At 35.1% G+C, this 25,369-nt stretch overlaps 3 protein-coding genes, 1 long non-coding RNA gene and 1 pseudogene across 4 annotated transcripts; 2 read left to right on the top strand and 3 right to left on the bottom strand.

Moving 5' to 3' along the window:
• Positions 1 to 1,184: 1,184 nt before the first annotated feature.
• Positions 1,185 to 3,071, top strand: LOC110624346 (receptor-like protein EIX2). Its single transcript, XM_043960743.1, has one exon. The coding sequence runs from the start codon at positions 1,185 to 1,187 to the stop codon at positions 3,069 to 3,071; it is 1,887 nt and encodes a 628-aa protein (XP_043816678.1).
• A 474-nt stretch (positions 3,072 to 3,545) lies between these two features.
• Positions 3,546 to 5,628, bottom strand: LOC122724849 (serine/threonine-protein phosphatase 7 long form homolog). The gene is made up of 4 exons (XM_043960742.1): positions 5,126 to 5,628; positions 4,967 to 5,054; positions 4,489 to 4,887; positions 3,546 to 4,403 (listed from the first exon to the last, which is right to left on the bottom strand). Exons 1-4 carry the CDS (start codon positions 5,626 to 5,628, stop codon positions 3,546 to 3,548), a joined length of 1,848 nt encoding a protein of 615 aa, XP_043816677.1.
• Positions 5,629 to 5,639: 11 nt separating this feature from the next.
• LOC122724864 lies at positions 5,640 to 10,526 on the bottom strand. Its single transcript, XR_006352251.1, has 3 exons — positions 10,445 to 10,526; positions 9,681 to 9,736; positions 5,640 to 5,966 (listed from the first exon to the last, which is right to left on the bottom strand). It is a non-coding gene; the product is annotated as an uncharacterized LOC122724864 (long non-coding RNA).
• A 2,918-nt stretch (positions 10,527 to 13,444) lies between these two features.
• LOC122724848 (receptor-like protein EIX1) lies at positions 13,445 to 21,471 on the top strand. The gene is made up of 5 exons (XM_043960741.1): positions 13,445 to 13,817; positions 18,457 to 18,783; positions 18,981 to 19,041; positions 19,149 to 20,343; positions 21,459 to 21,471. Exons 1-5 carry the CDS (start codon positions 13,608 to 13,610, stop codon positions 21,469 to 21,471), a joined length of 1,806 nt encoding a protein of 601 aa, XP_043816676.1. The 5' UTR covers positions 13,445 to 13,607.
• A 251-nt stretch (positions 21,472 to 21,722) lies between these two features.
• On the bottom strand, positions 21,723 to 25,140 carry LOC122724863 (annotated as a pseudogene).
• Positions 25,141 to 25,369: the final 229 nt, after the last annotated feature.

Here is a 25,369-nt window from a genome sequence, read left to right as displayed (position 1 = left end):
GAATAAACAGTTTTATTTATGTGACTTTTATATAAAAATTAAAATTGTCTTATTTATTATATAAATTTTTTATTTTTTTATTATTAAATTTAAATTGCTAGATGATTATTTAAATTAATTTTAGAGTTTAAATTTATTATTCTACTCCATTAAATTGATTATTTAAATTAAATTAATGTGTTTATATATATGTAAATATTACTATCAAAAATTAAATTAATAATTTTTTTTATTAAATGTGATTAATTAATGTATAATTTCAAGATCAAACAAAATAAAAATAATATATATAAATAATAATTAGTTAAAATAAAGTGCATTAATACTAATAATTTAAAAACTACCATTATAAATTTTAATAGATAATAAATTATATATTTATTATATTATTACAAAATAATTTAATTTATTAAGATCTCCTAAAATTTAATGAAATCCACATAATAGGTTTTTATTAAAAGGTTTTATCCATTATTTTTTTTTATTAAGATCTTCTCAGATTTAATGAAATCCACATAATATGTTTTATTCATTATTTTTTTATTTATTATTATAGTAAATAATTTTAATTTTTAAAATATAAAAATTAACATTTTATAAGTATAAAATTTTATAAATATAAAGTAAAATATTTATCTCATTTACTGAATTAAAAAATGATTTTTTAAATTACTGAATAAAAAGGTAATAATATATTGAAACATAAAAGAATAAAGAAAAAAATAATTACATGCGAAAGAAAAGCATTCCTAATCGGTAGGATTCAAAAACCTGAGAATACGCTGCATCAACAAAGCTTGAACTTACGTAACTTTTATCAATGGGAAAAGCTTTTGGCTTTTCTCTAACAGAACTGACTGTAAATTCTAAAATTAAAATTAAAATTAAATTATAAAATGTACATAAAAGTTTCGAATAGAATAAAATAAAATAAAATTATTGAATTTGCAGTCATTAAAGTTGGAAGTGAAGAACACTCCCAAAACTCCCAAGTCAAGAAACCATATGTGCAACTGTTTATAGTCAGCTCTACATAATTAAGAAAACTTTCCAATTTGTTCTGGTTTTGCCTTTAAATACCATGAGATCATGAAACTCACCTCATGCAGTTTTCCTAGAAAACTTTCTTCAGAATCCCTCTAAATTCTCTGCTACTAAACAGGGCATTATTGAGTGTTTGATCTATGGAGACCTTTCCTTTTCTTTGGGTTATCTGTCTGTTATCTGGAGAAGTATTTTCTGGTGGAGTTGCTCAGTCAGTGAACTGCAATGCAGCTGATAGAGAAGCTCTTCTTGATCTCAGAAGGGGCCTGAATGATTCTTGGAGTCGGCTCTCTTCATGGCATGGAACCAATTGCTGTGCATGGTCAGGAATAGCTTGTCACAACACAACTGGTGCTGTTCTCGCAGTTGATCTCCCAAATTCATCAGGCCTTCAGCCATTAGGCGGAGAGATTAGACCTTCTTTGGCGAAACTTAAGTCGTTGAAACATCTGGATTTAAGTGGGAACAATTTCCATGGTAAAATTCCTCATTTCCTGTCAGATTTGCACAACTTGCACTATCTAAACGTGTCAATTGCTGGGTTTAGTGGCGCAATTCCTCCAAATCTTGGAAACCTCTCTAGCTTGCAGTTTCTTGATGTCTCTTGTGGTGGTTTAACTGTTGAGAATCTTGAATGGTTGAGTGGCCTTCTCTCGCTAAAGCATTTGGCAATGAATGGTGTAGAGCTTTCAAATTTGGGAGGAGCATGGATTGAACCATTAAACAAGCTTCCACTTTTATCTGAGTTGCACTTGCAATTCTGTGGTTTATCAGGCTTCATCTATTCTCTTCCTTCTGTTAATTTTACTTCGCTTGAAGTCTTGAGCCTTACGGGCGGCTTCTTCAAGGCCAAGTTACCAGCTTGGTTTGTGAACATTAGCAGCCTTGTGTCTGTCGACATCTCATATAGCATGTTGACTGGAAGGATTCCGCTTGGTTTTGGTGAATTGCCAAATTTGCAGGCATTGAAGCTTAATTATAATATAGAACTCTCAGCAAGCTGCTTCCAACTATTTGCAAGAGGCTGGAAAAAGATACGAGTTCTTGATTTATCTATCAATGAAATACATGGTAGACTTCCTGCTCATCTTGGAAATATGACATCTCTCACCGATTTTGATCTTCACTTCAATAATATTGAAGGTGGGTTTCCAAGCTCCATTGGTAAGCTTTCTAACTTACAATACATTGACTTGTCATTAAATAAACTGACAGGAAGCTTACCAAATTCAATTGGCCAACTCAAGAATCTTGTTGAACTCCGATTGGACAATTACTTGCTTCAAGGTTCCATCCCTTATTCTATTGGAAATTTACAGCACTTGACTATCCTCAAGCTTTCATCAAACAACATAAATGGCAGTCTGCCAGATAGTATTGGACTGCTCTCTGAGTTGTCTACTGTTGATGTTTCACTTAATAACCTGACAGGTATAATCTCAGAAGCTCATTTTCATAGGTTGGAGAACTTGGAGCAAATTATTTTATCAGATAATTCAGTCATTTTAAATGTCAGCTCCCATTGGGTCCCTCCTTTCCAAGTCATTTTCTTGCAGATGAGTTCATGCCATGTAGGTCCTTCCTTCCCTTATTGGCTTAGATCTCAGAAAAAGATCGAAGTTTTAGAATTCTCAAGGGCTGGTGTTTCAGGTTCTATCCCAAATTGGTTCTGGAACATGACTAGCATTCTAGCCTTTTTGAATGTTTCTTTCAATAGTCTAGAGGGTCATATTCCAAATCCATTCAATATAACTCCCTATGCTAATGTTGATTTGAGCTCCAATCAATTCAAGGGACCCATTCCTCTTCTAAATGTCTTCTTACTAGATCTTTCTAGTAACAAGTTGATCGGTGAAATCCCAACCTCAGTGGGAGAGTTGTCACTTGATATATTGGATCTCTCAAAAAATAACTTGACAGGAAGTATTCCTTCAAGCATAGGAAATTGTTCTTCCCTCATGTGGGCTTTTTGCAAATTTAGGGGCGGGGGAATTAAATTTTGCGGATTTGGGGTTGGCAAATTTTAATTTGCCGATTTGGGGTTCGCCCGCCACGTGGCGGGCGAAAAGAGAGTCTGGCGCTTCTTTGAGAAGCGCCAGACCCTGGCGCCTCTTTGAGAGGCGCCAGAATGTCCTGACTGCTATGGCGCTTCTTTGAGAGGCGCCAGGGCCGCCACTCTGGCGCCTCTTTGAGAGGCGCCAATCATGCCTGGCGGCATGCATGTCGCATGCCTGGCGCCTCTTTGAGAGGCGCCAAGCATGTCCCATGCATGCCTGGCGCCTCTTTGAGAGGCGCCATGCATGTCCCATGCATGCCTGGCGCCTCTCAAAGAGGCGCCATGCATGTCCCATGCATGGCCTAACGCCAGGCGTGGCCTGAGCAAAAAAATTAATATATAATAATATATTTATATATAATTATAATTTTAGAAAAAAAACAATAATAATAATTAAATTTAATTATACAAAAATGTACATTAACATTTTGAATGATATGTAATGCTAATGATGACTATGCAAATGACCGCCCGTGCCACAATGTCTTGGTCTCCTCTCATGAGGACGTCTTGTGTTATACCGACGCCCGTCAAATGATGGCTCCTGTTGAGTTTCTTGAGAATTTCCAACATCATCGTCAGCCATAGATATATTTAAATCAGGAGGTTGAGATCGATGTCTTGAACTCTCCCCAACAACTGGATCCTGAGTTGCAAAAACAAAATCTCCTGAATAAGGGGTTGCCGAAAATAATTCAGGAAATTCCGAGGAAAACAAGCTAAGTCTGCTTGAGGGATCATCCAATGATTGTCGAGGGAATGCTGGAAAAACAGACTCTGATGGAGTATGTGGTTGCGCAGGAGAGAAGAAGTCGAATGACGTGCTAGCCATGCCTTCCCCTCCAGTCTGATCGTAATTGGAAGGAGTTGGAGTAAACGACTGAAAAGGCATAGAAGAAGGCCCTGGTGTCCATCCTGTATACTGACTATGAAAATCGTCTCCATAAGTTGGCATTTGTGAAGATTGACCCAATTCTGTATATGAGCCGTATGGATGGAATGCAACTGGTGATGGTATCTGCATTACACCTTGATTTGGCGTAGGCTGTGGAATTTCCATCTCCCTTGATGGCCTGGTAGTGTGGCGACGTTGTCGTGGAGCATTCCTGGAGGAGGAGGGTGCGTCATGTACGTCATCCGGAAGTGGTTGGGAAGGTGGCGCCGGCTGTGGAGGTGGTACTTGGGAAATGCGATCAAACAAACGAAGTGCATGAAACATTGAATTAACTGCATTTCCAATTTTATCTACTGTTGGGTGACGAACTTGACTCGCCCATAAGCGGCAGTTCTCCAGACCATCCTCCTGCAAAATGTATTTATTAAGATATCTATCCCAAAAGTTATGTAAAAATTTTTATAATTAATAAAAAAATCTTTGCGCCTCTTACCACAGCGCCGATTGATGCACCCTTTTGAGACACCCACCGACGTGCAATCATTCTGTACCATTCCATATACTGTGAATGGTAATGTAATGGCTGTGTCATAGTATTGCTGGCCACAATTCGTCGGTGCCTTGATTCCCAGAGCGTAATCCAATGTTGGTTCTCGGTCATCCAGTTGGTAGCTGAAGAAGTTAATTTTATTGAATGCATATCATCTGTTTGACGTGGTGGTTGTGGAATGGGTTGAGAAAATCCAAATTGTCTCAGCACCCTGTCAGGTTGATGCCACTCAACAATATGAAAACAAATCAGTGGAACAACCGATCTCCATATTTGTCTACCCTGTAGACAGTAATCTGGCATAGCGTCCACCACATCATCAGAGTATGGCTCCCATATAAACTGTGTAGATAAGATAATGTCAAAGGTAAAAATGATATAATTTGAATTGACATGTAATTTAAAGGTATACAATGATGACCTCTTCGGCTTCCATGCGGTCAAGTTGGTACCGAAGTTGCACCAACACATGCGTTGTAACTTCGGTAATACTTCTTGCATTACTCCACCTACACAATTTATAGTTTGGAATTAGTTACAAGATACTTCGGTGTAGTTGTACAAAATTTACAGCACATACCGACTGCCAATCGGTGTATCTGGAAGGGGATGTATCTGGGAGATGGTAGGGGCTATTGTCTTGATTCTGTCCCATGCCCAAATCTGTAAAATATGAAGTGGCCCGCCAACTTGCTGCACTTGTGATGATGTTGCTCTGCAAAGCTCTTTATAAAGCCAAGCAAGGCAGGCTGCACCCCAACTATATTGACCACAAGTGTTGAAATCAGCGAGTAGTGGCAAAAACATTAGATTGACCCTATGAGCAGACCGATCAACGAATAGCGATCCACCAATTAGGCGTAATAGGAAAGCTCGAGCATGCCTCTGGATAGTGACATCATCAGCGTACTCTGGAATTTGGTCAAAGTTATCTCTCAACCAGGTGAGTGCAACAGTATTTCCCTTCATAACTTCACGATCCGGGACCAACCCAAGCAAATCTTGACATTGTAATTGCCAAGGCTGTCCTGTAGTCCCAGTAACAGCATTGCCATCAGTAGGTAATCCAGATATCAGACCCATATCTTGAAGTGTAACTGTACACTCCCCATGGGGTAACATGAAAGTATGTGTTTCTGGTCTCCATCTCTCAACCAAAGCTGTTATGAGGTGGTGATCTAAATGGAAGAACCCTAATCGAACAGCTCCATAAAATCCACTAGCACGGAGATAAGGGATAAGCCTGTCATCAATATCATGACCGTGTAATACAGTAGATGATCGTCGGCATGTGATTACACCGGCCTCTTGTGGATCATCCCACACGACTTGGGACCTATGAGATGCTTGGAGATATAACAATGAAGGATCACGTGGTCCTGGGTTAATAAATAATCTACTATCATTTGAGCTGTCCATTCCTGCAAAGGGTTATTACAACTGTCAATTCCTTATGTCAATAATTTGTATTGCTAGACATGATGATAACAAAACAAAAATAAAAGAATGATATGAATTTACAAGGTTATTCTTTGTTTAAGTACAAGTGATGAACTCCTAAACTTGACCTCCTAAACCCTAAAACCCAACCTGATTACCTCAACCCTTAACCATCTTCTTCTTGTTGCTCAGAAAAAAAATGACATACCATTGTCAATATGTTAACATATTACATAACACGATAAATGCATGTAGACATTTCAACAGCATTTGGGTAAACAATGTGGCAAATATTTTATGAAATCGCTGCAATCATTGTCACTATAATCAGACAGGTAATTACTGTGTACGTTGAAATTGCTGGAACATGATAACTGACTATCGTCGTATACACTTGGGAATTCACTTTGTTCTGCATGATATTTATCTAGCCTCATCTCCATAAGCCTAATTTCTTTAAGTAGTTGATCCTTCAGCTTATTAACTTCTTCACATGTATTGCGGTTCATGTCTGCCGATGTTGCTTTTGGAATATGCAACTCATGGTAGCCACAATAAGCTTCCAATTCGCATCGAATCTCCCACAAACGTTGCCAATCATGTCGAGGAGCAACTGTCGCATTTCCAAAATCAGAAATTTTTTTGGAATGATACCCGACAAATATATGGTTAGCAAAACCTTGTTCCAAACAAGCATTGATTGGTTGATTTGAAAAACATCGCTTGTGACCATACCATGAACAATTGTTTGGGTCAATATATTTGTCTATTAGAGTGTTATGAGTACTATATTTTCTCTTTCCTCTGCTTGATTGGCATGCTGATGCCACACGAAAATCTTTGGAGGATGACATTTTTCTTGATGTAACATGCGTAAAATGTCAAATGGATAAATATCAGAAACAATCAATGAATCACAACAAATTACAAATTTTATCATAAAATAGGCATGTCAAAATCATTAATTTTTGTTCACATTACATGTCCTTTGATTATGTCCCGACTGACCACATATAGAACAGTGACTTTTTCCAGGAATATTAACTTTCGCACCCCTCCAGTCCATTTCATTTTGAATTCTCGATGACTTCGGTCGCCCTTTTTTCCTTATTCGGTTCTTGTTTGGAAATAGTGGTAATTCTAAATCTGCAGGCCAGTAGTCTGAATTACCTAATGGACTGAACATGTCTTCGTAACATTTAATTGACCTTTCGAGAGTGTAGTAGCTATCAACGAATTGCTCATAATCCACAGACCTCGACGTGCAGGCTGCTATGGCATGTGAACATGGGATACGCATCTCTTGAAATTTTCCGCAAGTACAGGTCCCTTCTATAAGCTTAACAACTTGTTTCTGACCAGTTTTGGAACTTCGAACTTCAACAACCAAATCATCATGATTAAATGTCGTAACACGATGGCCATTTGTTGATTGTGCATTTTTTTGTATGATTTCAGCAGTTGACTGGGTGAATCTATAGCCCTCTTGTTGCTGCCGATGAAATTGACTCCTTCTTGTATCGAAGTAATGCACACATTGATAAAATATTTTTTCAACCATCGCTGTAATAGGCAAAGCTCGAAAGCCTTTCAACATTCCATTGACAGACTCAATAGTGTTTGTCGTCATTGATCCATATCGCTTTCCACCATCGTGGGAACGAGTCCACTTCTCCAAGGGTATCTTCACAGCCCATTCATAGGTCTCGAGATTAACTTCCTTAATTTTATTCATTGCGTCATAGAATTTTCTCTTTTGGTTATGATTAGCTGTTACGATAAAAATATATCATTGAACATGAATAGGTAGAATAAAAAAAAAAATCCCAATTTGAAATTATAACATGCAGATGAAGTTTTACCAGCCTTTCGCAAACATTCCTTCATTGTTGCATTCTTGAATTTTGTGTTGTAATTGCTCAAAATGTGTCGTATGCAGTATCGATGGTGTCCACTAGGTGGTTGCCACCAATCTTGTTCCATAGATTTCTTAATTCCAATGTGTCGATCAGAAATGACACATAAATCTTCGCGTTCCGTGACATAACCTCTCAAACAAGACATAAACCATCCCCAATTATCTGAATCCTCCTTCTCGACAATAGCAAAAGCTAATGGAAATATCTGATTATTTCCGTCAAGCCCTGTCGCACACAATAAACACCCACTATATTTACCGTATAGGAATGTCCCGTCAACAAAAATTACTGGTCGACAATGCTTGAATCCTTCAATACATTGGCGATAAGCCCAAAACATACGATCAAATACACGAGAAGTCCGATCCAGACGATCGTTTATGTAATGGGGATCATCTTCAATTACGAAGATCGAACCAGGATTGAAGTGGCACACTGCATTCATGTACTTACGGAGCCTTCCATACGATTCATCCCATCCGCCAAAAATTTTCCTAATTGCAAATTGTTTTGCCTTCCACGTTTTTGAATATGATGGTTCATATCCAATTTTATCTCTAACTTCTGCCTGAAGTGTTTTTATTTTAATTTGTGGTTGTTCTTCTATCATTGGCAAAATAAATTGACATAGAAATTTATTATCCAATTGAGGATGATCTTTTTCAACCATTGGATTCGAACAAGTATGCGGTCCATTATACGATACAATTTTCCAAAACTCAGATCCCTCCTTCATTGAAGCACGCATATGCCATTTACAGTTATGTTTTTTATTCTTGCAAATAATACTATATGTTTTTCTCTTTGTCTCGTTAGAACAGAACTGATGATGTCTACGCAAATGATATTCCTTTGCTGCTGCCATTACAGCATCTCTGTTTGGAAAAATCATCCCAACAGAAAACTCCATATTCGGACTCCAAAACATATCAGTTGGTGGCTTTGCATACGGGTCTACACGCATTAATTCAAAATCTATTTCTGAAAATGGCGGTGGATGCACTAGTGGCAAAATAGGATTACTATAATGAGCAACAACATTATCATCACCTGATAACAATTCGTCGTCCTCAATCCAACCACTTTCGTACTCATTAATGTCAGATTCAGATAATCTCTCTAAATCAAAAAATTCATCAACTTCATCCACACCGTCATTAACAATACTATGAACACCATTACAGTTTATGTCGGCAGTACAAAACGCACTAATTGGACTGACTGTAATTTCTTCTGCCTCTTCAGTATTCGAATGAAAATTACAGTGTGAACTCGTTTTTGGATCAGTATTAGAGGGACCAGCACAATCATCGTTCTGATTTCTATGAATATCTCTAACGACATCGACGTAAAAAACTATGCTCTCAGACCCTAGTGTACTGACGTAATCGAACATCATCTCTACATCGGCATCATTCAGCAGTTTAACTAGTTCAAATTTGTAATCGTTACCACTAATAATTGGTTTCCTATATTCAATCTTGCATATGAATTCGTTGTGTTCTAACAAATTTGTAGAACGAACTATTTTCATAAAAAGATCCTCATAATTCAACCTTCGTTTCATACGAAAAAATTTGTGTTGGCCACCAACATAGTCGTAACCTAATTCGGTTCTAATAACATTACCATCCCAGTGTACAATTCCATATGTCGGAAAACTCATTTTCGTCAAATCTATCATAGGCATTTCAAACAAAACATAGATTAAGTAAGTATTTAATTAACATTAAAAAAAAAGTGCAATATATTAAAGTGCAATATAATTACTCATACCTGTTTGTTTTTAATAATTCGATATTATAGCCTTACAATGAAAATTGTACCCCAAACTGCAATATCAAGAGCTGAAATCGTTAGGATAAATCCCACTTTCTCCTCCATTTTCAACGGGAAAATAATTATATTTTTTTATAAATTTATTACTTATAAATTCTTATAAAAATTTAAACTATTGTCTAAATGTATAAAGTTTGTATAAATTTACTATCTATTTATAAAAAATTCGTTTTGTTTAAATATTATATTAATTTCAAAAATTTCAAATCATATTTCAAATTTTATTTATAATTCTTATAATTTTACTGGCATTATAAATAATATATATATCATTATATTTATTTATTAGTAATTGTTAATATAATATATTTATGTGAAACAGTTATTCCATGAAAAATAAATTTCATTTTGCATATGTAAGTAAAAGATTATATAAGTACAATGTAAAGTTCATTTTATATTTTAATATTTATCTATTTAAAAGTAAGACAGATTTTTTCTTTCATATTTTTCTTTCCCTCTTAAAGATATATAATATTACTTTATAGTATAAAAAAAATTACCTAAAATTATTGCAGCAACCCATCATACGAAAAAATTAAAATTTCAAGATAATTATAATTTTTTCTATTCAATGATTCATATGTATTAATTAAAAAAATTAATATAAATTAATTAAAAAAAGATGCATATTAATAATTATAATACACTATATAAAATACAAATTAAATAAATAAATAAATAAGAGTAATGTATCTAACCTTTCAGAAATTGCTATTGAATTTGAGTCGACTGAATTTCAGTAAAAGAGAGTTAATATGAGGAGAGTAAACGTGATGAGAGGAGAGAGTAAAATAGGGCGTCGGGTGGGGGAGAGCAAAATAGGGCGTATGAAAAGCTGGCGCCACTTTAAGTGGCGCCACCTTTATCGGGTAGCATCCTGGCGCCACTTTAAGTGGCGCCAGGATGGTGTTCTTGCTGTCCCGAGGCGTGCACGCCTCGAGACAGCATTCTGGCGCCACTTAAAGTGGCGCCAGTAGTGGTCTTCTTGCCTTCCCGAAGCACCACGACCCTATTCCCTTCATGGCAGAGATTCTCTGCCTCTGCCATGAAGGGACTTCTCTTCATGGCAGAGCATCTCTGCCATGAACAGTACCTGGCGCCTCTTTGACTGGCGCCAGGCGTGGGCTTCTTCATGGCAGGGATTCCCTGCCATGAAGAGACCTCTCTTCATGAACAGTTCCCGAACAGTAACTGGCGCCACTTTAAGTGGCGCCAGCTTTCCATGCTGCTGCCGACAGTTTTTCTTTTTTTTTTTTTTCAAAAAGTTTATATATTTTTAAATTATATTTATTTCAGAAATTTATATATTTTAAAATTATATTTATTTCTTATTCATAGGTGTTATATTTTTTAAAATATTCATAATTTTTTTTCTCATTAATTATCAAAGTTAATTATTTTTTCTCATTAATTATATAATGTTGTGTCTTATAATTTACTATTATGTCATTCTTTTATTAAAAATTAAATATTTGATATATGTAAAAGGTACAATTTTAATATAATTTAAATTTTCATTATATTTACAATGCAATGAAATATTTTTTTTTATTTCAAACTTTAAATTATGTTTATTTTTTATGTATAAGTATTTCATTTTTTATGATTATAATACTTCAAATATAAAGTGGCGCCAGCTTTCCATGCTGCTGCCGACAGTTTTTCTTTTTTTTTTTTTCAAAAAGTTTATATATTTTTAAATTATATTTATTTCAAAAATTTATATATTTTAAAATTACATTTATTTCTTATTCATAGGTGTTATATTTTTTAAAATATTCATAATTTTTTTCTCATTAATTATCAAAGTTAATTATTTTTTCTCATTAATTATATAATGTTGTGTCTTATAATTTACTATTATGTCATTCTTTTATTAAAAATTAAATATTTGATATATGTAAAAGGTACAATTTTAATATAATTTAAATTTTCATTATATTTACAATGCAATGAAATATTTTTTTTATTTCAAACTTTAAATTATGTTTATTTTTTATGTATAAGTATTTCATTTTTTATGATTATAATACTTCAAATATAAATTTTAAAACGAGTCTAAAAATTAATTATATAGTAATATGCATTATAAAATAATAGAACATTCAGATTTTTTTCCCATTAATTATCAAAATTAATTATTTTTTAAAAATTATAATTTTTAATATACTTTAAATTTTCAATGCATTTATAATTATTTACAATTAAATTAAATATTTTCTTTACTTTAAACTTTATTATTTAAAATCAATTACTTACAAATTATATTTTGTGCTTTTCATTATAAAGATAGTTTAAGTTATTATTCAATTACATATTTACAAAAAAATTTAAAATAAAAATATTAATATTAAATATATTAACACAACAAAATATGCATTTAAAATAAAAAAGATATTACAAATTTAAAATACTAACTCATTACATATATTTTCAATTTTCTATTTATTTTTACATTTGCCAAATTTGCGACCTTCACTTGAACGTTTAGCAGATTTAAATATTCTTCCCCTTCTCTGTTCCAAATAATCATACATATTCGCTTTATAACTGGTACGTTCACCTCCTTCTGAAATTAATAAGTCAGTTAATATAATATTAAAAACAAAAATTACATTAAATATTAAATATTAAATTTAACTAATAAATTTAACTAAATACGTACCTCTTAATCTTCTATTTTCTCTTTTACAAAATTCTTTTTGCGAAATAGGAAGACTGTGTTGTAAACGCATCCAAGGTGCATAATCTAATTTTTCATAAATACGAAAATAATAATTAACTATATCAGAATAATTTTTAACTTCGGATTTTGACCAAATAAAATTTAAAATTTTAAAATAACATAATGGAACAGTTTCGATCAAAACATTCACCATTTCTATATTCCGCATATTATAACCAGAACAAATTATTTTTTGCAAATAATAATTAAGACATAAAATATGTTGATAAAAATTATTTTCAGAATCTATTCTTAATTTATATATTTCTCTCCACATTTTTTTCACTCTATTTTTAGCTAATTTACCTCGCAAAACTTTTGGAACAATATAAATATAAGCCATAAATTAATTAAAACACAATAATGAGGATAATAAAAAAGTGTGAAAATAAATTATTAAAAAAGAAATAAATTAAAAGAGATGAAAAATATTAAAAAGAAGAGTACTCAGATTTGTGATGGAGGAGTATTAAGTAAAAGGAGAGTGAAAATGCAAAGAAGAGCAAGGAAATCAGAATGAAGTTAACGGGGGGTGGGGGTATTTATGGGAGCGGGGCACGGGTGTTGGCGCCTCTTAAAGAGGCGCCAACTCCCTGTCCCGAGGCTTGACGCTGGCGCTTCTTATACAAGCGCCAGCCAGCCTCGGGACACAGAGACTGGGGCCTCGGGAAGCGTCACCTGACGCTTCCCGAGGCGCCAAGGTCATGCTGGCGCCTCTTTAAGAGGCGCCAGCCTGACCTGGCGCTTCTTAAAGAAGCGCCAGCCTGACCTGGCGCTTCTTTAAGAAGCGCCAACACTTCAACTGGCGCCTCTCAAAGAGGCGCCAGGGTCTGGCGCTTCTCAAAGAAGCGCCAGACTCTCTTTTCGCCCGCCACGTGGCGGGCGAACCCCAAATCGGCAAATTAAAATTTGCCAACCCCAAATCCGCAAAATTTAATTCCCCCGCCCCTAAATTTGCAAAAAGCCCCACTGTTCTAGACCTTCAAAAGAACAATTTGTCTGGTGCGATTCCAAACTCTATAGGTCAGATTACTGGGCTTCAAACACTTCACCTGAGCAACAACAAATTCTCAGGAAAAATTCCATCATCTCTTCAGAATTTGTCAAAGTTGGAAACTTTAGACTTGGGAAACAACATGTTGACAGGAAATTTACCAGGTTGGTTTGGAGAAGCTTTTCCTCGTCTCAGGATACTTAGCCTCAGGTCAAATAAATTTTCTGGAGAACTTCCCTTGGTAGTTTCAAATTTGAGTTCCCTACAAATTTTAGACCTGGATGAAAACCAGTTAAATGGTTCCATTCCAGATAGCCTGGGCAATCTTAAAGCCATGACTCAGCAACAAAACATTTGTTATAAAATGGAACTGTTGCAAATTGAAAGTCACAGCAGAAAATAATATTGACAAGGTTTTAAAAGAGTGGAAGACCATATATTACTTTTCACTGTAACTGGGGTTTTATACAAGATGAAATAACAAATTCTTCTAAAATCAAGGAATCAAATAACAAAAAAATAAAGTTGAGATTCTAATGCTGGAAATCTGGAATTCCAGCTATGTTATTGAAAAAATAATAAACATATCTAATTTTAAATTCAAATTAGTTGTTGTAGTCAAAATGCCAATACTTCAACACTCCTCCATGGCATTTTGATGACAAACTCCTATGTTTTTCCTCAGAGCTTCAAATCTTTCTTTTGGCAAGGACTTTGTGAATATATCAGACAATTGTTCTTCAGATGAGCAATGAACAAGTAACACTTCATTAGATTGTTGTACTTCTCTAAGAAAATGAAACTTGATCTTGATGTGCTTGGTTCGCCCATGAAAAACAGGATTTTTCGCCATCGAAACAGCAGACATATTATCACACATAATTCTGGTGGGTTCAGTTTGCTCAAACCCCAAATCTTCCAGCAACTTCCTTAACCAGATAGCATGATTTACAGCACAGGCAGCAGCAATGTACTCTGCTTCTGCCGTAGATTGAGCCGTAGTCTCTTGTTTTTTTGAACTCCAAGTGAAATATCCAACCCCTAAAGAGAATAGATACCCTGTGGTACTTCGTGAATCATCAACACAACCTCCCCAATCGCTATCGGAATAACCAATTAAACTCAAACTTTCATTAGCTGACTTAGGAAAGAAAATTCCAAGGTCAGCAGTACCTTTAATGTACCTCAACACCCTTTTAGCAGCTGAGAAATGGGTTTCTTTAGGAGAACTCATAAACCTGGAAAGCACATTTACAACAAACAATATGTCAGGTCTGCTTGCTGTAAGATACAGAAGACTATCCCCCAAACTTCTGTACATGCTTCCATCCACTTTACTAGTATCATCATCTTTGCTAAGAGGTTTGCACTCCTCCATTTTGAACCTTCTTAAAACATCAGAAGCATATTTTTGTTGACATATGAAAATTCCACAACTAAGCTGTGTTACTTCCATACCGAGAAAATACTTCATGATGCCAAGATCAGTCATCTCAAAGCAACACCTCATTTCATCTTTGAACTGTTGAATTAGTTCAAAATTACTTCCTGTTACAAGCATATCGTCAACATAAATTGAAACAATTACTTCCTGTTACATACAAGGTTGCTTCACTCTGACTTCTGTAAAAATCCAGTTGGAGAAGATGACTGTCCAACCTGTCGCACCAAGCCCGTGGGGCTTGTTTTAAGCCATACAAAGCCTTCTTTAAAAGATAAACATGATCTTCTTTACCAGGAACTAAATACCCATCAGGTTGTTCAATGAAAATTTCCTCAACAAGAAAACCATTCAAGAAAGCAGATTTAACATCGAGTTGATGAATCTGCCATGAATTATGTGCCGCAAGAGCAATAATGAGTCTGATTGTGTCACACCTTGCCACAGGAGAAAATGTTTCCTGGTAGTCCACACCATATTGTTGGGCATAACCCTTCACAACCAATCTGGCTTTGTGTTTACTGATTGAACCATCAGGATTGAGCTTTGTCTTAAAAACCCATTTGACTCCGATAACTCTGCGGTCTTTCGGTCTCTCTACCAATTGCCATGTTTCATTTTTGTTAATCATCTGTAGCTCTTCATCCATTGCACTCCTCCATGCTAAAGACTTATGAGCTTCTTCATAGCCATTAGGTTCGATGAGAACTGCTGCATTACAACTTTGATAGATGTCTGCCAAGGACCTGACACCTCTCATAGGAAGATCATCCACATTATCGTTAGAGAAAAAATCAGCAGTCAAATCATCATTATGGGACTGATTATCTAAGGAATTTTTTAAGAAAAAAATCATGTTGCAGTGGGTTTAGATTTTTCCAATCAAAAAATGCCGCTTCATCAAATTTCACATCCCTAGACACAATAATTTTTTCTGTCTGTAAACAGAAAATACGGTAACCTTTTGTTGATGTCCCATAACCAATAAAAATGCCTTTCTGAGCTTTACAATCCAGCTTGCTCCTCTTAGGCTTAGGCACTTGATAAAAACAAATGCTCCCAAATATTCGAATATGGCCAACAGAAGGTTTAACTCCAAACCAAGCTACATATGGTGTCTTGTTCACTAAAGCTCTTGTTGGAAGTCGATTAAGCAGATAAACTGAGGTGTTAACAGCCTCTGCCCAAAACTTATTTGGCATTTCTTTCTCCTTTAAAAGACACCTAGCCATTTCCATCACCGTTCTGTTCTTCCTTTCAGATACACCGTTCTGCTGCGGTGTGTATGGGACAGTGAACTGATGTTCAATACCAGTTGCTTTGCAAAAATCAACAAATTGGCTTGAACTATATTTAGCCCCATTATCAGATCTTAAGATTTTAATTGTGAGATTACATTGATTTTCCACAAGAGCCTTGAATTCTTTAAAAACAGTAAAAACTTCACTTTTAAATTTGATAAAATATACCCAACACAACCTGGTATAATCATCAATAAAAAGAATAAAGTAATTGTTACCACTAAGGGAAGCAATTTTCATGGGCCCACACATATCCGTGTGAATGAGGTGAAGTTTTTGAGTGGCTCTTAAAGTCTGATTTTTCGGAAACGGCAACCTTGCTTGTTTTCCAAATTGGCATGTCTCACAAATTTGATCAACGTGATTAATTGTAGGCATGTCCTCAATTAATTCTTTTTGTTGCATCTCCATTAAACTTCTCTGATTGAAATGCCCGAATCTTTTGTGCCATAAGTCTGAATTACTCAAAATGGTGGTAGTAAATGCATGCTCAGCAGTTTGCTCCCAATTGATTAAAAAACTCCTGTTTTTCATTGTTACAGAGAACATTTTTTCTCCAGCAGGATTGAAATGAATTCAAAAGCATAGTCTTTCTCCAGCATCTGTCCAATACTCAAAAGATTTTGGCTAATTTTAGGTATATATAAAACATCAGAGATCACTTTTATACCTGATTGAGTTTGGATAGTAATAGCACCACTGCCTTCAACTTTAATATATTGGCCATTCCCAACCTTCACTCTAGACTTATAAGTATTATCAAGAGTCGAAAAGAGAGAATCATCTTTGCACATATGATGAGTGCATCTGCTATCAATCAGCCACAAATCACCTGCTCCATTGATAGAAAAACAAAAACCAGCAAAAACATGCTCTTCCTGTACCTCAGATTCATCATCATCGATAGAAAGACAGAAAGCCATAAATGCTTGCTCCTCTTGCACATCTACATCATCAGCCACTTGTGCTTGTTGGGTTTGAGCATCTTTTTTTGATTTGCAGACCTTGGCAACATGTCCCAGTTGTTTACATTTGCCACAAATTGCATCGGGTCTCCACCAACAAAACTTCTCAAGATGAGTAGTTTTTTTGCAATGAGAGCAAGGTTGATATTTCTTCTGTTTTGACCCATCTTTGTTGCCTTTGTTCTTCTGATTGGAATTTTTTTTGCCTTTTTCAGCATGCTGTTTATGCATAGAAAATGCTCCTTCTACAGTGTTCTCTTGCCTCAAAATTCTTTGTTGCTCCTGTGCTTGGAGAGCACTCATCAACTCAGCCAAAGAAATAGTGTTAAGATCCTTGGACTCTTCTAAAGAGGAGATTTTTGACTCAAACCTCTCAGGAAGAGTCACAAGTACCTTTTCGACAACTCGACTGTCGGGAAAGTCTTCGCCAAGTAACCTGATATTATTAACAATCGACGAAATTCTATCAGTATACTCAGCAAGAGTTTCATTTTCTTGCATAGTTAGGGGCTCGAAACTTCTTTTTAAATTCAACACCCGCATTTGTTTGGTTCTATCACTGCCTTGATACTCTTGTTTCAATCTGTCCCATGCTTCTTTTGCGGTTTTGCAAGCCATAATTCTGTAAAAAACAGATTGTCCAACAAAATTTTGAATAAGGGTTTTGGCCTTCGATCGCTTGGCTTTTTCTTCTGAGTTGTGTTTCATTTGAGCCAAAGTTGGATCTCTGGGTAGAGGGTTGATTGGTCTGTCTTCAACAACAATATCCCAAAGATCAAAGGCTTCCAAATAGCATTGCATTTTTACTGACCAAATCTGGTATTTTTCACCTATGAAAATCTCAGGAGGATTGATGGAAAGGCTACTGGAGGCCATGGTTTTAGGTGGCTGGTGTTTTTGTGTTTTGGTTTTTTAGGATTGGTTTGGTTAAAAAAAAAAAAAGGTTTAAATGTTGTTAAAAGCAGGCCCGTAAGACCATAAATTGCTCTGATACCACTGTTATAAAATGGAACTGCTGCAAATTGAAAGTCACAGCAGAAAATAATATTGACAAGGTTTTAAAAGAGTGGAAGACCATATATTACTTTTCACTGTAACTGGGGTTTTATACAAGATGAAATAACAAATTCTTCTAAAATCAAGGAATCAAATAACAAAAAAATAAAGTTGAGATTCTAATGCTGAAAATCTGAAATTCCAGCTATGTTATTGAAAAAATAATAAACATATCTAATTTTAAATTCAAATTAGTTGTTGTAGTCAAAATGCCAGTACTTCAACAACATTAACCATTATTTGCTTTATGGAACCCTTTCTGAACATCACAATTACCAAGAGAACGTATATGTAACCATAAATGGCCTTGGATTAACGTACACTAGGACTATTTCCCTGCTAACCAGCATAGATCTGTCTGGAAATAATTTAAGTGGAAGATTTCCTGAAGCAATAACAAGATTAGTTGGTTTGGAGGTTTTAAACCTGTCAAGGAACCACATCAATGGCCAGATTCCTGATAGAATTTCAGCATTGCGTCAGCTGTTATCTCTTGATGTCTCAAGCAATAGGCTTTCAGGTCCTATTCCAAAAAGCATTATCATTTTTCCAAAAGTACCTTCTCATTGGGTTTATTATTTTTTATTAATTTATTTCCTTCAGAATTTGAAAATTGAGATAAAAGGGCGTGGATAATGGGTACAGAAAGGAAGCTTTGCCTTTAGCATTTCCAATCTAAGCTAACTGTTGCTGCTGAGGTTTAATCAAACCTGAGAACACGCCTGTTTGAACATTTACCCATCACTTTCTAGTCAATTAAAGATTTGGAAACTGTGAAAATCTGTTCCAATTTTCCCTTTAAATTTCCTCAAAGTGATTCTCTCTGCATCAGTTTTCATAGGAAACTTTCTTCTAAAACTCCCATTTGATAATATTCATGGAGACCTTCACATTTCTTTTAATATTCTTCCTTTTTACAGAAGAATTAGCATCTGGTGGAACTGCTCAACTGGTGCACTGCAATGCAGCTGATAGAGAAGTTCTTCTTGAATTCAAAATGGGTCTTCAAGATCCAGTGAACCAGCTTTCCTCATGGCAGGGAAGCAATTGCTGTCAATGGCTGGGTATAGCCTGTGACAATGCCACTGGAGCTGTAATTTCCATTAATCTCTCCAGCCTTGATTTGGTTGGTGAGATTAGTCCCTCAATCACAAAACTCAAGTCCTTGACACGTCTGGTTTTATCATGGAACAATATCAAAGGTGAGATTCCAAGCTTCATTGGAAATTTGCAGCATTTAGCTTATCTTGAACTGAACTCTAATAAGCTAAATGGTACTCTCCCAGACAGCTTAGGACTGCTCTCCGAGTTGTACTTCCTTGATGTTTCTGACAATGAATTGACAGGTGTTGTCTCAGAAGCACATTTTCTGATGTTAACTAAACTAAAGTACTTGTTCTTGTCTGAAAACTCTTTCATTTTCAATATCAGTTCCAACTGGGTCCCTCCATTCCAGATTCATCAACTGGATTTTGGGTCATGCCACTTAGGTACTTCCTTTCCCATTTGGCTTAGATCCCAAAGAGATATGGAAGTTTTAAGACTCTCAAACTGTAGCATTTCAGGCTCCATTCCGACCTGGTTTTGGGGCATATCTGGCTCTATCGGTCTTTTAGATTTTTCTTCCAAGCATTTAGAGGGCCGTTTACCAAATCCGTTGAATGTAAGTTTCGTTCCTGATGTTGTTGATTTGAGCAATAACCACTTGAAAGGATCCATTCCTCTTCCAGATGCCTTAGCAATAGATCTTTCTAATAATCAATTCTCTGGTCATATTCCAAACAATATTGGTCAAATCATGCCACACTTAATATTCCTTTCCGTGTCTGGCAACCGGCTGACTGGTGCAATCCCAGACTCAATTGGAGTTCACCTTGAAGTTTTGGATCTTTCAAGAAATAATTTGACAGGAAGCATTCCTTCAGGCATAGGGAATTGTTATGATCTCAAAGTTCTAGACCTTCAACACAACAATTTGTCTGGAGGGATTCCTAGTTCAATGGCTGAGTTGCATGTTCTTCAAACACTTCACTTAGGCAAGAACAGATTATCAGGAGAGATCCATTCTCTTCAGAATTTTTCATATTTGGAAACCTTAGACTTGTCAAACAACAGGTTCACAGGAAAATTAAATAAGATTATAATATTTTATTTATGTATTATTATAGTTAAAAAAATAGATAATAATTTTGAAATAATATAAAAAAAATAAATAAAATTATAAAATAAAGAGTAATTTAAACAAAATATTTTAAATATTATTAAAAATCAATTTTAAGAAAATTATTTTGTTATTTTAATATTTTTATATTTAAATAATATTTTTTAAAAAATATTTTTTTTCAACAGTAGATGAAATAATAATGTCAAACAGACTTTTACAATTTAATTCTTTATGTGCAATTATCTTTTAATAAAAAAAATTATTTGGAAGTATTTTAGAGCTTCTTTCTGGGTGGGCCGGGTCCATTATTGGGTTTTCCTCACTGTGTTTTCCACTCTCAAATTAGTGAATTTTTTTTTTTCAAGCATGAAATTTTAAATTTCAGATAAAAGAAAAATAAATAAATTCATGTATATTTCTAAAAATTTTACTACTTATGTAATTGGATAATTTGTTTTGTATAACTTTTATTTTGTAAAATTTTTCACCTCCTTAAAAAATTAATTATATATTATACATTATATTTATATATATAATTTAACTAACTATCATAATCAATAAATTAATCTAGAATTCTGTTATTACTTATCAAATGAATTTTTATATTACTAAAATATTTACGGAGTTAAAACTTATGCAATTTACTGCATACATTTCGATTATAAAATATATAATAATTAAATATTTTAGATTAATTTTTAAATATATTTAAAATAATTTTTTTAATCTTTAAATCAAAACTCCAAGCGAAGCTAAACTTATTTTATGCATATAAACGGAATTGTACTGCAATTGATTCTATGTAAGAAAAAAATTGTGAGGTGATTGACGTTTACTGCAGCAACTCGAACACTCAAGTTAATAAATTAAAGAGAAAAGCATGTATAATATAATGTTTTGAACTTAAAAAGTAATTATATAAAAATTGTATATGTTTTTGTATTGTCGGAGTTGGTTCACATCTCTGGAAATTCCACTAGTAAACCCCAAGAAATATAAAATTTCGTAATTATAAATGTAATGAGATCTACTGTATTGCGTTCTCTGACAGCAACTCTTTGTGTAGTCTCACTCTGTAGTTGAGATAATCTTGATATTCTTTTTTTGGATGAAATCAAATATCATTTAATCAAACTCTTATCATGTAATTCTATCACATATATAATAGTCTTATCTCAGTGTATCAAATGAAAATATTATCTTATTGAATCAAACTATTGGTGGATGGACTTATTTCAAGTTTGTTTGGGATTGATATTAAATTTAATATTGAAAATTATTTTTTTTAAATATATTAATTAAAAAAATTAAAAATTAATCTAAAATTCAATTCCATACATTTTAATTATAAGAACACCAAAATAACTTTTTCATATTCCATTACAATTAAATGTCAATACTATTGTAATCCAAGGTTTACTAAGAAACTAAACCCTGAAACGGCGATGGTTCCTCCAATGCACGACAACTTTTCTTGCCAAAGATAATATTTCTTCAACGGTTCTGTCCACAAGCAAGAAGTATGCATGGCTCCAAGATCTTCTGATTGCCAAAACAAGAAAGGGTACTATAACCCCTGCTGCAAATCCCAATCCAATGCTCAAGTAAAGCCACTGGTCAATGAAGCCATTGTTACTGTCATCCTCATCAGCTCTCCTTCTTCCATTATCCAACTCATTGCCTGTACAATTGACATCAAGTGGAGCTCCACATAGAGCAGGATTTCCAGCAAAAGATGGTGCATCAAAAGTTGTTATGTGCCCTTGGAAAGGGATTTCACCAGATAAATTATTGTTTGATAAGTTCAAGTACCCCAAATAGGACAATGAAGAAATGCTGGGAGGGATTGGACCTTAGAGCTTATTGCTTGAGAGATCAAGAGATAGCAACTGGTTCAATTCTGAAATGCTTTCAGGAATTTCACCAGTTAAGTGGTTACCTGACAAGTTCAAAACAGCTAGACCTGCAAGTTTCATCAGTTCTTCAGGAATCTGTCCATGCAAATTGTTTCCAGAAAGGTCTAGACTTGTCAGAATGGAGAGGATCTTGTTAAATGTTTGATGCTGGTTTTTTATGTTGGCACTGTAGCTTTCTTCATAGTAGTGCCTGAAGCTCATTCCATAAAATAGGTAATGATTTATCCGCTGAATCTGAACCATTGCTCTGAGATTGACAAAGCTTGATGGAATAGTTCCATTCAATTCATTTTCTGCCAGGTCAAGGATTTGCAGTGAGCTTAAATCTGAAAGCTCTGAGGGAATTTCTCCAGACAAGGCATTTGATCTCAAGCTAAGTATTCTAAGATTCGGGAAAACACTGCCTGTCCATGGTGGAATATTTCCTGTCAACCTGTTGTCTCCAAGGTCCAGAGTTTCCAAACTAGACCAATTATGAAAAAATGATGGGATTTCTCCTGACAATTTGTTGCTGCTGAGGTGAAGTGTTTGAAGCATATTTAGCTGACTCAGTGATCCTGGAACCTTGCCAGACAAGAAGTTTTTTTGAAGATCTAGAACTTCCAGAGAAGAGCAATTTCCTAAACTGGATGGAATGCTGCCTGTTAAATTGTTTCTTGAAAGATCAATGACTGCAGCTGACAACATCTCTCCTACAGAGATTGGAATCTCACCAGTGAGTTGGTTTCCTGAAAGAGACAAGAATCTTGTTGTTGCTAAGATTTCGCCTAACCTATTTGGGATAGGACCAGAAAATTGATTATTTGAAAGATCAAGTAAGGATATGGGGAAGCTAGGAAGAGGAATGTGCCCTTCAAAGAGGTTGGAGCTCAAATCCATAACATCAGCAGATAATTTTGATGGGTTTGGTAATTTACCTTGTAATTGGTTGAAGGAAGCATTCAAGTCTTTTAGATTAGCAGACATAACCCAAAACCAATCTGGCACAATTCCTGAAACACTGACATTTGAGAAATGTAGATAAATGATGTTGCTTTGGGATTTAAGCCACACAGGAAATGAAGAATTCAGAAGGCATGAACTAATGTAAAGAGACTCCAACAGAAATGGAGGAACCCAAAAGGAAGTGACATTCAAAATGAAAAAGTTTCCAGACAAATCCAAGTCTTTCAATTTGCTTAGCTTTGAGAAATGTGATTCAGAAACTATTCCTGTCAAGTGATTGTTTGAAACATCCAGTTCATACAGCTCAGAAAGTTGCTGTAAACTATCAGGGAGAGTACCATTCAGTTCATTTTCAGCAAGCTTGAGCACAACTAGTTTTTTCAAATTGTCTAAAACAGGGATTGGACCTTGAAGTGAGTTGTACTCCAGATCAAGAACAACCAGATTTTTAAGGCTACCAAGCCAATATGGCAGTTGACCGACCAACTGGTTTGAACTCAGCACTAAGATCTGCAAGCTGGGGAAAGGAATTTCAAAAGGGCAGTTTACTGATTCTCCCTGGAAATCAGGTATATTTCCTGTAAGGTTATTAAACCTCAAGGAAAGAAATTTCAGGTTGCAAAGTTTGCCAATTGAACTTGGAATCCATCCCTGTATATTATTCCAATAAAGACTGAGATGAGTAAGAGATGTCATGTTTCCAAGGGAGGCAGGGAGTTCTCCGTATAAACGATTCAATGTCAAATCGAGAACTTCTATCTTCTTCCAGCTTCCCCTCAAAATTTCAGAACAACGTGCTTTTTTGAAAGTATTCACAAGTCTCAGGAATCGCAAATTGGGTAATTCACTAAACACATGTGGCAATCTTCCAACATTCAAGCCGCTAAAGCTCAAATCAATGGATACCAGGCTGCTGATGTTGGCAAGCCAGACAGGGAACCTTGAGTTGAATGGGTTAAAGCTGAGGTCTATGACTGCAAGTGAAGTAAAGTTAACAGAGATAGGAGATGAAATGGTTCCAGATAAGAGACAAGCATATAAGTGCAACCCAGTTAAATGGGGAAGCTTGTTCAATTGCCCAACCCAGTTTGATCCAATCCTTGATAAGTTAACTCCACTCATTGCCAAATATTTCAGGGAGACAAGACCTGTCACCCAATCAAGATTTTCAGCACGTAGAACATGTAAATCATAATTAGTGACATCAAGAGACTGCAAGCTTGTGAGATTCCCTAGATTTGGAGGAATTACACCTCGAAACCCCGCATTTGATAGGTTCAGATATTCCAAGTTCTTCCAAGAGTAAAAAAAACTCGGAATGGGGATGTCGCTGAATGAGTTGAAACTCAAGTCCAGATGTCTCAAGGACTTGAGTGCTGCTAGTGAAGGTCTAAGCTCCCCACTCAGGTTCCAGAATCCATACCTGTCACTTGCAGAAGAATCAGAAGGAAGTGGGTAGTCGAGATCCAGTTTACCAACCTTTGGTGGATGTGGGTTGTGGAGATCTACTGTAATAACAGCTCCTGTGTCGCCATCACAAACTATTCCATGCCATTGGCAGCAGTTGGTTCCTTGCCATGATGAGAGCCGGTTTCCAGGATCAAGAAGACCATTTCTGAAATCAAGAAGAGCTTCTCTATCAGATTCCAGGCAATCCACCATCTGGGCATGGATATTACAAGCAAATTCTCTTATTACCAGGCATGTAAAATATAATACAACTTTCAGAAGTGAAAAATTATCCATGAAATTTCAGTTGCTGAGATTTTGAAATCCTTCAGAATACTTTTTGTGGAACCTTAATCTAGAACTTCATTAGCATGAAAGATCATTACTTTTCTTCATAAAATACTTGCAATAGAGACAGATTGCTATAATATTCAATCATATTAGTCAAATGAAATTGACATGTTTGACACATTCTTGTTCATTGTAAACATAAATAATGGCCAAAAGGTCAGGTAATTAGCTTGGCTTCTGTGGAAGTTATGACATGGTTTTAATTTCTTGATAAGACAATGAGAAACTTCTAATGGGTTACATCATTTCTCTTTCAGCTGAGGCAAATGGCATAGTTGGCCAAGCTAAAATGAAAATTAAAAATAACCCTTCACAT

Source organism: Manihot esculenta, chromosome 10, assembly GCF_001659605.2.
Source record: "Manihot esculenta cultivar AM560-2 chromosome 10, M.esculenta_v8, whole genome shotgun sequence".
Taxonomy (NCBI): Eukaryota; Viridiplantae; Streptophyta; class Magnoliopsida; order Malpighiales; family Euphorbiaceae; genus Manihot; species Manihot esculenta.
This window is presented reverse-complemented; position numbering and strand designations above follow the sequence as displayed.

Bases quoted from the DNA above. Each gene is read 5' to 3' on its own strand.
- LOC110624346 (XM_043960743.1), top strand. From the start codon at position 1,185: ATGGAGACCTTTCCTTTTCTTTGGGTTATCTGTCTGTTATCTGGAGAA.
- LOC122724849 (XM_043960742.1), bottom strand. From the start codon at position 5,628: ATGGGTCTGATATCTGGATTACCTACTGATGGCAATGCTGTTACTGGG. The intron at 5,055-5,125 runs GTATGTGCTGTA...TAAATTGTGTAG, and splicing joins GATACACCGATTGGCAGTCG to GTGGAGTAATGCAAGAAGTA. The intron at 4,404-4,488 runs GTAAGAGGCGCA...TACATTTTGCAG, and splicing joins GTGCATCAATCGGCGCTGTG to GAGGATGGTCTGGAGAACTG.
- LOC122724848 (XM_043960741.1), top strand. From the start codon at position 13,608: ATGTTGACAGGAAATTTACCAGGTTGGTTTGGAGAAGCTTTTCCTCGT. The intron at 13,818-18,456 runs ATTTGTTATAAA...TACTTCAACAAC, and splicing joins CCATGACTCAGCAACAAAAC to ATTAACCATTATTTGCTTTA. The intron at 19,042-19,148 runs GTGATTCTCTCT...TCCTTTTTACAG, and splicing joins TCCCTTTAAATTTCCTCAAA to AAGAATTAGCATCTGGTGGA.